At 33.2% G+C, this 15,007-nt stretch overlaps 1 protein-coding gene across 5 annotated transcripts in view; it reads left to right on the top strand.

Moving 5' to 3' along the window:
• The window catches only part of LOC114333462 (uncharacterized), a 230,962-nt gene that overhangs the window by 107,158 nt on the left and 108,797 nt on the right, over window positions 1-15,007 (top strand). For all 5 annotated transcript variants that reach the window (XM_050648583.1, XM_050648585.1, XM_050648584.1 and 2 more), the window contains one exon: window positions 2,892-3,009. In XM_050648583.1, coding sequence (XP_050504540.1) covers window positions 2,892-3,009 — 118 coding nt within the window. The remainder of the gene's footprint in view (window positions 1-2,891; window positions 3,010-15,007) is intronic.

Raw genomic sequence — 15,007 nt, 5'->3', positions numbered from 1 at the left:
CAAAATACAGGGTGTTTTATAAATAAACGTTAAAATGTATAGATACTTACGTAATAGAAAATAGATATTGTACATATTTCATGAATGAAATACCATGACCTCACTTTTACTTTTCCTCCCTAGGGAGGAAAAGTACAACTTTGCTCCCTACAATCAGGTCCGGAAAAGTATACTTTCGGTAGAGGTATGTGGAAAATTATTTTTCCAAACAACGTTACTAACAGTTGCTATCTTAAAATAATTACTTTACTTGATCGCAATCATTATGTACAGTTACGATCATTGAATAGTTTACAGGCTTACGTATCTAGGAGCCAATTTTTTTTAAATTTCACCTCGTTTAAGCGCTCCTTTTACGTCAAAGTGACGTTACCAGTGGTGTACCTAGAATAGGTTGATTAAAATTAAAAAATTAAAATATTATAAATATATTTTACAAAATTTAACAAAAATGCCGAGGGCCATTAGTTGTCGAGGCATTAAGCTAAATAAAAAAATAACAAAATGGAAAGTATACAAAGAAGTTTTTTTAGAGGAGTTTGATATCGATTTATTGTATTTTTCAACACGAGAAATTTTTGACAAGTATTTACTTTTTGAAATTTTTTGACTTTGACATTTATCAGATCCGTACGACACTGCAACTTTACCTTATTACAATATAAAAATTAAGGTGTAAACTATTCAGTGATCGTAACTGTTCATCCACAATAAAAAAAAATACAGAGCGTTTACTTTTTAAGATATACCAGAGTGGAGGAAGCGCTAAAATCGGCAACATCGCTTATTATTCCACTATAGTATATTTGCGTATAAATGCATCGCATATTATTCCACTATAGTATTATTGCGTATGTTTATATTTGCGATTTAAACAAATACCACATTTAGTCTAGACAAATTAATATATTTTTTTAAAATGAGATTTTACCAAATATAATGTGCAGATAAACTTTGACTTCGGTTCAGCTAATGAACTTGCGTTTGTTGTCCTTAAGCGCTAACACAGACGGGGCGGCGTACGTCGACTGAATCCCTATTTCAAACTCTTTGAACCTAATTTCACAAACAGAATTTTCAAATCTGTAACCATTGACTAGTTTGAATTGACTTGAGTTATTTGTCAGAAGGATCGACTTTAATAAAAATAAAATGATTAACTCCATAAAAATAAAGATAAAAACAGTTATCTTACCTTATTTATTACGCTCTACAGGCCGTGTATTTACAATTTTACATAATAGAGTTTATACTAATAACTTATAAATATAATTTTATTTGATGTCTATTATGTAAACATTGCCGAACTATGCTTCTCCACTATATTCTGTTTTCCCCTTCTCTCTTTCCAGTGTATGATTTCCATCGATACTATACATTCCTGAAACTTTCTTGCAGTCTTTTTCTTGGTCAACCTCCCTAGTCCCAATTGGTCTTCGTAGCAGTACCATCTTTGGCATTCTTTCCTTACCCGTCCCCTCGACATGACCTGCCCACCTGATTCTTTATGACTTTGTGTATCTTGTTATACTTGGTTCCTTGTAAAGCATCCTTAATTCTTGATTGGTGCTTCTATGCCAGCCGTCTTCTCTATCTGTATTCTTTCCCCCTGAAAATAGCTCTCAGTACGTTCCGTTCTCAACTCATTATCATTTCTTCTTCTGTTTTATTTAGCACCCATGTCTTACATCCGTAGGTGACTGTTGCTCTTATTATGGTTTTGTATATTCTGGTTTGCGTCTTTCTCGTTACGTACTTTGACTGTATTTTGAATAATTTTTTTGTTAATATTAATTTGTAAAATATCACTATTTCAAAATTAATGGGGTATAATAAAGGGGCATCAATTTAACACATGTAGTTGCTCAGTGGCGTACCATAGAATGGACAGCCTCTTAGCGTTATAAATAATTTTTCTTAGGTGATATGCTTTTCCTCATAACGGTGTTATTTCTTGAACATGGCTCTTTAATACTTACTACTAACTCCTGAAAAGATCTTTTAGACATTCTTGTAAAATTAAAAAAACTTCTCTGGGCCTTTATTATATTAATTTCGTTATATAATGTGTAAAAAATTCCTTATACTTTCGTTCCTTTATGATAGAATGTATCCAATATCTACGTTTCTTTTTTTCTTTAATCTAAGGTAAAGTAAACTTGCATTTATTTCAAAAGACAAATCGTCATAACTTTCAAACATCATATCGTACAGCAGCCAACACGCGACTAAATTTGGCAACAACGAAATACAAATACTTTAAATCGTAGCATAGCTGCCGCGGTTACACCGCGCCATGTGTTTTAAGCTGTCTCGGCGTCGACTCGACGCGCGCCGCATGGTGTGTCCTTGCTCTAAAAGTAGAAAAAAAATTAATTTCTTTTGCGTAATATTTATCGTATAGTAATGATTGTAACTGTAATATATTAATGCATGCAACTTTATCTAAAATCTACTCGTTCCGATAGTAACTGTATGTTATTAAAATCACTATCAATTTTCTCTTTTCTCGATTATTAGTTTTTATTGAATAGTGATAAAAATAATCCTATTAATTTAAGCATTACTATTTAATTTAACAAGTAACGATTGTCCAAGAATATTCAAAAAGTAAACGAAGTAGCCACTTCTATTTTGCACATGAAATTGACTGACTGACATGGAACTCTATGACTCGATGCTGACATATCTTATTGAACTATAGTATGTGGAAAGTCGGCAGTGTTGCCATTTTAGGTCCGTTTATCTAATTGAAAACTAAACGTAATGTATATGAAAATTAATTTGAACAAATGTGGACAACGAATATACCTTCGTGTCTCATGAGAATGCTTGTCTTTTGGTAACAAAAGTTTTCAAGAAATAATAAAAAAAATGTTTTATTTTTTCAGCGATAGAAGAAGTTTTAACAATAATTCAGGTGGTAACAGGTTTAATCGATCACAGGCATCGCGAAATGAGGATAATAGAGCTTCCGAAGCAAATGTGGAAGATGAAGAGGAATGGGGTGTAAGTATTGATTTAATAATGTTGACACTACAATTTATGTCCAAAACTCTACTCTACTAAGTGACAAAGTAGTGTTTTGTAGTAGAGTATAGAATCAAAACCTGCTAGATCCATTTTTTGAAATTTTTCAGGAGACTAAAAAACATTAAAAATGTAAATTTCCTAAAAAGTATCCGGCATTTCTTAATCAAAGTGGCATCAGAAAATTGCACACTAATTTGGTATAGAGTCATTTTTCTGCATGACCCTTACATCTTCAGAAATTTGTACTTTTAGTTTGGATTTTGCAGATTTTGATTCTAAGTCCACATAATATTGCTCATTTTCAACTGCTTTTAGTCGCAATTAATGCACTTAATACAAAATATACAAGAAAAAGAAGTATTTTATTGTTCATAAAACTATGGACATAGCAACGTTTGATTCTACGTTAACATTTCAGTGGTATTTTGAAGAGGATTTACAAGGTTTTAAGCCGAAACCTTATGCCTGTAGATTAATAGATAGTTGAATTTTGAAATTGTGTAAAAAAGGGAAAACGAAAAATTTAGGATTTAGCAAGTTTTGATTCTGATGTGCTCAAACATTCTTAGCTTACTGTCTCCATTGGCTGCGATCCTGTGCTTGATGAACGGTTTCATGTAGTGATTTTCTCACCAGAGTCTTCCTTTGATTTGCCCATCGTGTTGGAGATCTTCCTCTTGGTCTTCGGCTCACTATCTTTCCTTCTACTACCAACACGGTGGTGTAGAAAAATTTTTAATCCCACATGGAAACCACCCGCAACATTTTTCCAGAATTTCAAAAGTCGGTGTTTCAGTAATCGTCTCTGATCAAAATCAAAATCGTATCTTGGTAACTTTTCGAGAAAAGTGTGATTTTATATAATTCATACATATTTATGTATAATTTCACCTTAGACCTTTTAATACCTGCAATAAACACACTGCAATAACAATATAATCAATAATAATAATTACTTTTATTTCAATAAATTTAATTTTTAACAATAACAATTTTGAAAATTTTAATTATTTTAATAATTATAATAAATATTAAAAATAAGTATTTCAAATGGGAGGACCGGACCTGATTCCGAAAGATAAAGTGTGTTTGATTTCAGCTCCGATATATTCGCAATTTTATACCAGTATTTTCACCAAAGTATGTACATTAATAAAAGTGATATACCTGTTCAATAAAGTTAGTGTTATAAGAAGACCTAAAAATGTGAGTAGAAGAACATTAATTAGATTGTAATAATATATTTATTTTGTAAATCTAACCAAATAAAACTTTCATATCAACACAACACCGAACTGGTTTTTTATTAACAACAATTAAAACCAGGGCCGTACTTGAATATGATAATAATTAAAATAAATCGTTCAAGTAAAATTAAATGATAAATAATAATTTATCAGCAATGGAAATTCCTACCACTTCTCAAAACAATCCAATGTACTCTACTATTGCATCTCAACAAGCTAGTTCAAAAACTCCACTAAAAGAAGAAGCCATCATCTTCAGTTCAATCAATGGCGCAAAATTGCAAGATTATTGCAACTAGGACCACTCGTTCAACCAAAAAATATTATTTATTCGTCAAGAATCTCTAATAACCGAGTATGCATTTATCTTTCACTTTCAAGCAAAGCTGTAGTTGATGACTTTCTAAATAAAACAGGATCCATAAAAATAAATAATGAAGTACTTCTAGCACGTAGATTAGTTACTCCATCAGAACGTCTTCTCTTATCTAATGTTCATCCAACAATACCACAGGAAATGTTGAGCAATCTTCTCCAGAACCTAGGCTTGAAATGGATGTCACTAATAACATGTTTGAGAATTGGAACTACAAATCCTGAATATAGCCACATACTCAGTTTTAGGCGTCAAGTATACACAGAACCCCTAAATAATATAACCATACCTGATTTTATCATGGTTAATCATGATAATGTTAGCTACAAAATATTTTTGTCCAGCGACCAATCGCCCTGCTTCAAATGCAAACAACATAGCCATCTTGCCTCACAATGTTCATCAGAAACCTCTCCCCTAACCAATTCTAATATGTCAAATACTACTTCAACTTCTAATCCACCTCAAAGTATCACTTCACAGGTTACTACAACAGATCACCAAAAAAATAATTCACCAAGTACCCCCCTTCCAATAAATTCGATGGAGGTGTCAAATATTAATCTTTCAACAACAGAAACATCAACATCAACCAAAAGATATTTATCAGAAACCCCATCTCAACAGAAGAGCTAGCATCCAATGTATTTAACACAGAACGCAATAAAAGTAATCCTACATCCAAAAAAATAAGAGCCGACACCAATTCTGAACTCGAAAAAAGCATAATAACATCCATTCAAGACTCACCCCAAGAACAGCAAATACAAGTAGACCAGAAATCACAAAATCAAATTCACACAGCAGCTAAAGTAACAATAGAAACCGAAGAAGCTGCTAAAAGATTTATCAATAAACATTCAAAATAATATGTCTTAAATTACGATGAATTTCGGGATTTACTAAATGAGACACACGGAGCTAAAGATTTCTATAATATTGTTAATGATTATACACCAGATTTAACATCACTCGTTAAAATGCTTACAGACACTCATTCTCATTTTACTGGCTCAAAATTAAAAAATCGAATCACACGACTACGCAAAAAACTAGAAAAACTATTACATCTTGAAGCATCTGAACTCGATAGTGATTCATGTGCTTCAACTAAATAATAAATCACTTCCAATAGTAAATTACAATGGAATTTAAATGGGTATTCACCCATTTAAGCATGTTACAACTTCTTATCTCAGAATATGCACCAGATTTTATTTCGTTACAAGAAATCCACTTCAAAAATAACTCAACACACAACATGAAAGGTTATACCGGATTTTACACTACCAATCAAAACTATGCCAGTGGAGGAGTAGCTCTATATATAAGGTTGGGCCATGGCAGCCACCCGAGGTATCCAGACGACAGCAAATAATTATTTCCCGTTTATGACTTGGACATACCCAGTTTTCTCATGAACATTTGCTTAAAAAAGAAGAAACTCCAATTTGTGATGAGTGCGGTTCACCCCTTACAGTGAAGCATGTGCTAGTGGAAAAGTGTGAAAAATTCAATAGACATAGAATTAAATACCATTTAGCAAACAAAACATTTTAGACAATAACAACACTAATAAACTACTTTTGTATCTCAAATACTGTAATTATTTAAACAAAGTGTAATAAACTGCTAACTATCCCGCTAATAACCTTATTAGGTTGAAGCGGATTGTTGTAAATAAAAAAAATATGCAAAGAACTGTACTCATTTACAGCACGCAAAAATCTTTTTTTGTAAAAAAAATAATGAAAAATCCTTTATAAAATATATATATATATGTTAAATCACTAACTTCTTAATTGACTTTTTAAAAAAGATTTATTTCACAAATTACACTTATACTTTGTTCTATGATAAATTGAAGTAAATAAAATTATATAATGCAAATATGTTACTAGCGAGAAACTAAAATGACGAGTGATACAATAATGTTAAAGTACTAAATTTATAATCTTCCTACAAACTGTGGTGTCGGCATTTCCCACGAAAGGCCAGCTTTGGTCAGAGGTTGACGTCCATGCATGGTCAGCTATCTCTATGGGAACGCTTGCTGGAAGGATGATGAAATAGGAACTGATATTGCGAAACCAAAGAGTCGGTAACCCTTGAGTGGTTCAAGGTGACTATTTTCACATATAACAGCTCCCCTCATTAGTGAAAAGTCGATGCCTTGCTTCGACTTTTAAAGTTCAATTGGGGTTTCTGATATTTCTTCATTTTCTGGGCTTACATCTGGTCTTCTTTTAAAGGTTAATCCTTTAAGTTTTTCTTTAATGGAACTGCTGCGATGTGGTGAAGGTGGAGGTGAGTCCTGCGGATAGTTCATGGCAAGTCTTGGAAATCTTTTGCGTCTACATTTGCAGAAGATGTATGCAAAAACTAGAATGATAATTAATGATAAAGACAATATAGTGAACCAAGGCAAATGTTCCTCGATGAATGGTTGGTTCATGATTCGGTCGAGTTCTTCTGAATATTGGTCCAGCTTGTGTTGTGCAATGTTTAAATCGTCTGTATTGATCTTATTGAGTTTTAATGGTTTCAAATTTGGTATCTGGTTTCTTCCTTCGAAATGGTCACAACATCTGTATGGGACATTAACTGGATGACTTCTGTAGGTTATATTTGGATATTTATCGATTTGATCTCTGGCGTGAACTCTGGTACTTCCAATAAATGCTGTACATTCGGGTAGTAATCTTAGAATTGTGTTTACTCTGATTGTCTGTGTACTGATGTCTTTTCTTGCACACTTAATCGTAATTGGTAATGGATCGGATACTGTTATTAACCATAAATTTCGGTCAATTTCCTGCACATTGTAATCTTGTGCTAAAAACGTTGACATCTGACAAGTTTTTGGTAGGACGCTAACTGGTTTCAATAACTGGGCTTCACAGATAGTATCGCTGTCTATTGGATAGGGAAGAATATCTGTGCACATTTTTTGGTTTGGACTAATTGATTTGCATTCTTCTGTGTTTCGGGGTAATACATACGAAATTGAATCATCATCTCGCGCTATATACTTATGTATTGTAGAAAGTGTATGAAAAAGACCAGTTTGATTATCTAATATTGGTATCGAATATAAGTGGTATAAGGTATAGATTTCGGGGTCGACTAGTGGGATTTCTAGGACGAATACAATTTTTGAATCCAGTTGATATGCTTGAAGCTTTATTATATCAATATACTGGGCTATATTTGAGGTATAGATGGGCAATGGTAATACATTATTTTGTAAAGATTGTGAGATAATCTTCAATGAATCTAGTAAATCATTGGGAGAAATAATTGAACTGTGTAAAATTTGCAATCGAGAAAAAGTGATGGCATTCAAAATATCATTGAGATAATTTTCTAAAAATATGTAGCTTTCCATTAACGATTCACACAAATTTAAGGTTTGTAATTGTGCACGGTAAAATGAGATGTCGTCAGCAATGTCTATAAGAGTAGTTTCGATATCGTGTAGGTCTTTGTTAAAAGTTTGTTCGTCTATTTGTAATTTTTGGATAGTGGTGTTAAAAGATTTTATGACAGAAGTTGTAACAGAGATTTGATTTTTTAAGAGTGCTTCTATTTGATTTTCATCTCTAGTGATCCTATTTATACATTGATTGAAATATTCACCGTCTGATGCGTCTAAATTTCCACTAATAGATTTCCATAAGGTTCCAATACCATTGATTAATCCTCGTTTTTGGCGTGGATTATAGGCTCGTGTGTCGGCAATTACTTCTCTATATTTTAAATTTACGGAATTTGAAATTTGTCTTATCAAACTAATATGTGTTTGTACCTCAGATTGAAATGCAAGTTTTCTTGGTGTATCGGCATTTGTAAATTTATCTAGCAAGTTTTCTAAAATTTTGTCGTTGTTGGATATAGCAGTTTTTATAGGGAGCAATTCCTTGTAAACAAGTAATGTCCATTTATCATTAGATATTCGAATGGTACCTTCTTCGTGATAGAAGATTCCGACTGTATTATTTATGGGAGAGAGGTGAAATTGGGAGTAGGCGACTGAAAGTAGTCCATAGAATCTGTAAAGAAGAAATTTATTCAAAGTATGGTTTTAGTCTGTCAAAATTTACTTTAGAAGTTTGATTCGTTTGGGGATTTAGGATAATGGCAGAATTTGTAAATAATTCTTGAATTTGAAAAGGTCCATTAAATAAATTTTCAGATTTTGATTTTATTTGGGATTCTTTTACGTATACCTTGTCACCAATTTTAAAGTCAGGGCGTTGTGATGAAATATTTTCATCAAATCTTACTTTAGCTTTTTCTTTGGCTCCTTCTGTCTTCTCTCTGGCTACTTTATACAAGTATTCCATACGGTTATTAAGATCTCTAACGTATTTGCTAATTAGGCTTTTTTGATTATATAGTGTTTCTGGTGGTCGTCCTGCAGTGTGTCCAAAGACTAGTTCGTACGGCGTGAAACCGTGTGTTTTGTTTTTTGTATTATTGTAACATATCACTGCATAAGGGAGGATCACGAATAGGTGATCATTGGGATTTTCGGATTTATTTGCTCGGATCATTTCTGATAGTGTGGCATGGAATCTTTCTACAGATCCATTGGATTGTGGATGACTTACACTAGAAAATGTTAATTTTATTTCATAGAGGTTGCATAGATCTTTAATTATGGCATTTTCGAATTCTCTACCACAGTCACAATGTATTCTTAAGGGTGTTCCGTAATGTTGGAAAAATAAAAGGAGTGTGCTCGCTACGGTGACTGCTTTTTTATCGGTTAAAGGGTATGCTTGAGTAAATTTAGTTAGTTCATCTCTAATGGTTAATGCATAGTTTCTAGTGGGATATTCAAATATGTCTATGTTGATCCTTTCAAAGGGTGTTTTCGGAGTTTCCGTTATAACTAACGGTCCACTTAGATTTTTTCTGTAAATTTTAATCTTTTGGCAAATTTCACAGGCTTTTATATATTTTTCGACATCTTTTGCTAAATTCTTCCAATTATACTTTTCTTTTATACGTCTAACAGTTTCGTTTATTCCTCTGTGCAAGTTATTTTTGCCACAATGGTAATGTTCTAGGATTTGTGGGGTTTCGTCTTCACTTGCCTGTTTAATTACATTTTGGCAGATTTTTAATTTAAGTTCTTTGTCTGCAAATATGTAGGAAAATATTTCTAAGATGGGAAGTTCGAGATTATTTTCTATGCAATAGGTCTTTGATTCGTCAAATTGTTCCTGGTTCGCATAAAGTATGAGAAATAAGTACGACATTACTCTTTGTGGATCGAAAGGTAATGGGATAATGAAATATTTTCGATCTTTTACGGTTTTACTAGATACGATATTGATCCTTCGGTTACTGTATTCTATATTTTCTTGGAATATGTCATTCATAATTTTTTCGTGCAGGTCCTCAAGTTTGTTCTGCCAGAAAAAGGTGACGATATTCTTGTGAGATTTGTCTAACAGTTCTGCATTTGACGTTTCTATTTTGGAGTAATCGATAATGGATTTTGTTCTATATAATTCAAGAAACTTTTCGAATTCTTCGGACATCTTTTCTATTCCTTCTTCTGTGTTCTCTTTTTCTTCTTCGTCTTCTTGGATCTCTGTTTCATCTTTGTTGGATGCGTGCAGGGCAAGTTTTGATTGAAAGTCTGCACAGTCCTTAAAATGGTTTATTTTTATTCGTGAGAGTGCATCTGCGTTTCTATTGATTTTTCCTGAACGGTGCTCTATTTTGTAATTATATTCTTCAAGTTTTAGGCGCCAACGTGCTAGGCGGCTTCCTGGGTCTTTAATTGAAAATAGCCATGTAAGAGGTCGATGATCAGTAATAAGAGTAAACTTGCGACCGAAAAGATATGGTCTGAAATGTTTTACTGCCCATACTATGGCTAGCAATTCTCTTTCTATTGTGGAATATTTGGTTTCTGTACTGCATAATGTTCTTGAGGCATAAGCGATTGGCAGATCTTTTCCTAATGGGCCTTGTGACAAAACGGCTCCAATTGCGAAAGCACTAGCGTCAGTAGTGAGTAAAAAGGTTCTTCAAAATTTGGATATATGAGAATTGGGTCTGTCATTAGAATATTTTTAAGATCGTTGAATGCTTCTTTACATTCTGCATTAAAAACAAAAGGGACATCTTTTTGAAGTAATTTAGTCAGTGGTTTGGAAATTTTGGCAAAATTCGGTATAAATCTACGGTAGTAACCTACTAAGCCTAAAAATGATTTTATTTCTTTAGTTGTCTTGGGTTCTGGGAAACTTTTTATGCATGATACTTTGTCAGGATTTGTTTTTACTCCATGTTCTGTTACGATGTGTCCTAAGTATGCGACTTCTTTTCTTAAGAATTCACATTTATCTGGTTGTATCTTCAGATTTGCCTTCCTTAATCTTTTAAATACTTCTGTCAGTCGTGATATGTGCTCGTGAATGGTGGCTGAATAGATGATTATATCGTCCATATATACTAAACATCTTTCGTTCTGAATTCCTAGGAGAATGTTATCCATTACTCGTTGAAAGGTGGAAGGAGCATTCCTTAATCCGAAAGGCATACGAACAAATTCGTAATGTCCGTTGTCAACTGAAAAGGCTGTTTTTTGGATATCTTTTGGATCAATTTCAATTTGGTGGAATCCGGACGCCAAATCTAATGTTGTAAAGTACTGACATTTTCCAAGTTGGTCCAATAATTCTGAAATTTGTGGAAGTGGATAACGGTCTTCTGTTGTAACTTCATTAAGTTTACGATAGTCAATAACGACTCTCCATTTCTGTTTGCCGGATGCGTCAAGTTTTTTGGGTACCACCCACACTGGACTCGACCAGGCACTTACTGAATGCCGAATTATTCCTTGTTCTAGCATTTTTTTGGTTTGTGTCTTGACTTCTTCTTTGTGAACCTGCGGATATCTGTAAGATTTCGTGTATATCGGTTTCGCGTTGTTCGTTTCGATTGCATGTTTAATTTCGTTCGTGAATGTCAGCTTGTCACCTTCTACGTAAAATATATCTGAAAATTCCGTACAAATGTTTAGAATTTGTTCCTTTTCTTCTGAGTTTAAATGGTCAATTCTCAGTTGTTCTTTAATTATTTGTTCTCTGTCTATAATTGGATGTTCGCAGTGATTTTCGTCGTAGGTGAAGATTGTCTCCAAGTTTTCTATAGGTTCGATGGAAATATTCGAAAATTCGATTACTTTTGGCATTGCATTAGCATTAATGACAGAAGTTAAAAAATCTCCATTTTCGTCTACATGGACTAATGCGTGAGGAATTCGAACTTTTTCTATTTCTTGGGATGACAGTATTGCGTCTGTATTAGATAGGTTGCATTTTAATTTAAATATTTGTTCTGTTCGGCTATCAATAGAAATTTGGTTTATTTTTTCTTTTATTCGTTTTTTCTCTGGTCTTGGGATGTGTTTTTGTTGGTCATGAGTGTTTTCGTGAAGTAAGCTGTTATTTTGTTGAGCTTTAATGTTTGTGTTTGATTTCGGATATGTTTGAAAATTATTTGGAGGTATTATCTCTGTAGGAAATGTCACCGGAGTATTTTCTGTGGGTTTATGTGTATCTTGTCCAACTTTATGCAGGGTAAGGGTTTTGAAGTTTGTATGAAGTTGTCTGGTTTTAAGGTCTATTACACATTCGTAATGGTCTAGGAAATCTAGGCCTATTATTCCGTCAAAGTCAATGTCTAAGTTAAAAATGAAAACTTTGTGGGGGTTATCATCGGTAAAGGGAATAAGGACAGATTCTGTAATTAAGAGTTTTTCGTCGGTTATGCCTTGAATGGTAACATTTTCTGGGGATCGGTTATGATAATTTCGTGCAGTATTCTCTTTGAAAACTGTAATTCCTGCACCGGTGTCAATTAGAAGTTTAAAAGTATTCGTAGCGTCATTGATATAATATAAGTTTTTAGAGCTCATTGTGTGAAAGGGGCTTACAGGAATTTCTGTTCGGGGAAATTCACATTTGGATCGAAATTGTCCAAATTGAGGGCTTGGATTTGTTGTTGTACGTTCATGATATCGGTTGAAAGGTTCGTATGTACTGGAGGATGGTTCTGATAGGGTAGCGAAAGAAAATCCTGATAATTTTCTAAATCAGGTGTATCATTGGTATAATAAGATGTATCATTGGTATAATTAGGTGTATCCTTGGTATAATCGTAAAAATAGTCAGGTTGGAGATCATTTTCTGTATAATAATCTCCATAAGATTCTACGAGATCATCAGGGTATTCATTAAAAACATGGGCTCTTTGTTGAAAATTTTGGAAATTTGGATTTCTCTGAATAACAGAGGGGCGATTTTGCGGTTGATTTTGAGAAGGGAAAGTCGATCTCTGTGGGTTTAAATTTTGTTGATTGGAAGAGTATTGGTTTGGATTACCTTGATAGTTTTGTGGTCTATTGTTATATTGGTTGGAAGAGTATTGATTTTGATTATTTTGGTAGTTTTGTGGTCTACCATTATATTGATTTTGGTAAGAAGGAAAACGTGAAGAGCGGCATTCGCTACTTAGATGGCCAATTCGTCCACAAATTGTGCATTTAGGAAAATTAGATGAGGTTCTTCTCATCGGTTGGGAAGGTTTTGGATTATTTTGGTTATCTTTATTTGATTTTTGTGTTTCGAAATACGACAACTGGAGTTCACGTCTGATACGGTTACTAGCTGCAATAAGATCAGGAGGGTTACTAGCCCTAATGATTTGTCCTAATCGGGGTTCTAGTCCAGTTAAAAGAGTATTCAAAGCCATAGAGTCAATTAAAGTGCATTTTCTTTTGGTCTTGTGTTAGGTCTGATTTTTGGATTGAAGCGTGCATTTTTGCATTTAGAACTTGTAGTCTGTTGAAAAAGGTTAAGGGTGATTCATTTGATAACTGTCGAAGTCTTTGTAGATCATGGATTAAAGAAGTGAGATCTCTACTATCTCCGAAATGAAGGTTTAGTAAATTTTTTATGTCTGTATAAGAACTTGGTTTTCTAGAGTTTATTAATTGAGCTGCTTTACCTCTTAGTTTATTTTTAATGTGAATCGTTAATAAGATACGTTGGTCTCCCGAAGCCATTCTAATTGCGCAATCACATGCGTCTAAAAATGTGGGGAGAGAGATTGGGTCTCCTTCGAATTCAGGAATTATGGAAAATATTTCTGAAAGTTTGTAGGGTTCAATTTCAGCTTGGGTTTGTGAACGTGTTTCAGGCATTTTGATAATAATATGTCAGTGGAAGTATAAAAACAGAATATACAAAATACGAAAAGTAAAATATGGTAAAATAAAATAAGGTAAAATATAGTAAAATATGGTAAAATCAAGTAAATATGGTAAAAATAATGTAAAATATGGTAAAAATCATATAAAATATGGTAAAATCAGGTAAAATATGGTTAAATAAAGTAAAATATCGGCGAAAATATAATATGAAATCAATGAAATGCGTAAATAAAAATGATAAAATAATAAAAAGTATGTAATAAAAAAAATATTTCGTTATTAGATAATCAACTTGGCTTGACTTACTGTATAGTCAAGATTATAAATTGAAAATAGTATGATGTATGTACGGTATGCTTGCAAATATTAAAATATTAAACGAGATGATTCAATAACTTACATTAACAGAAACATCGAGGACGTCTTGTTTTCTAACGGGATCTGCTACCAGGGGCTTCACCAGGTGTTCCTTCCGTAGTATCCAGTTGAATGAGGACGGCTCTAGGTTCTTTTTCCGTTGAGGGATAAGGATCCGCCGTTGCTAGTTAGTTTCCTTGTTCTAACAACGTTGACCGGATCCTACTGACTGCGCCAAATGTTAAATCACTAACTTCTTAATTGACTTTTTAAAAAAGATTTATTTCACAAATTACACTTATACTTTGTTCTATGATAAATTGAAGTAAATAAAATTATATAATGCAAATATGTTACTAGCGAGAAACTAAAATGACGAGTGATACAATAATGTTAAAGTACTAAATTTATAATCTTCCTACAAACTGTGGTGTCGGCATTTCCCACGAAAGGCCAGCTTTGGTCAGAGGTTGACGTCCATGCATGGTCAGCTATCTCTATGGGAACGCTTGCTGGAAGGATGATGAAATAGGAACTGATATTGCGAAACCAAAGAGTCGGTAACCCTTGAGTGGTTCAAGGTGACTATTTTCACATATAACATATATATATATATATATTGTTTAAAAACCCTCAAAGGGCCACATCGATCTAAGTAGATCATTATCAGTGCTGTTACCTAAAATAAGTAAAACCATGTTAGTGAATACAAATGTTAAAAAATTGAAATGTTGACCAAGGTAAAAAGCAGAGTTT

Source organism: Diabrotica virgifera, chromosome 4, assembly GCF_917563875.1.
Source record: "Diabrotica virgifera virgifera chromosome 4, PGI_DIABVI_V3a".
Classification (NCBI taxonomy): domain Eukaryota; kingdom Metazoa; phylum Arthropoda; class Insecta; order Coleoptera; family Chrysomelidae; genus Diabrotica; species Diabrotica virgifera.
Note: the sequence above shows the minus strand (reverse complement) of the source record. Positions and strands in the feature narration are given on the sequence as shown.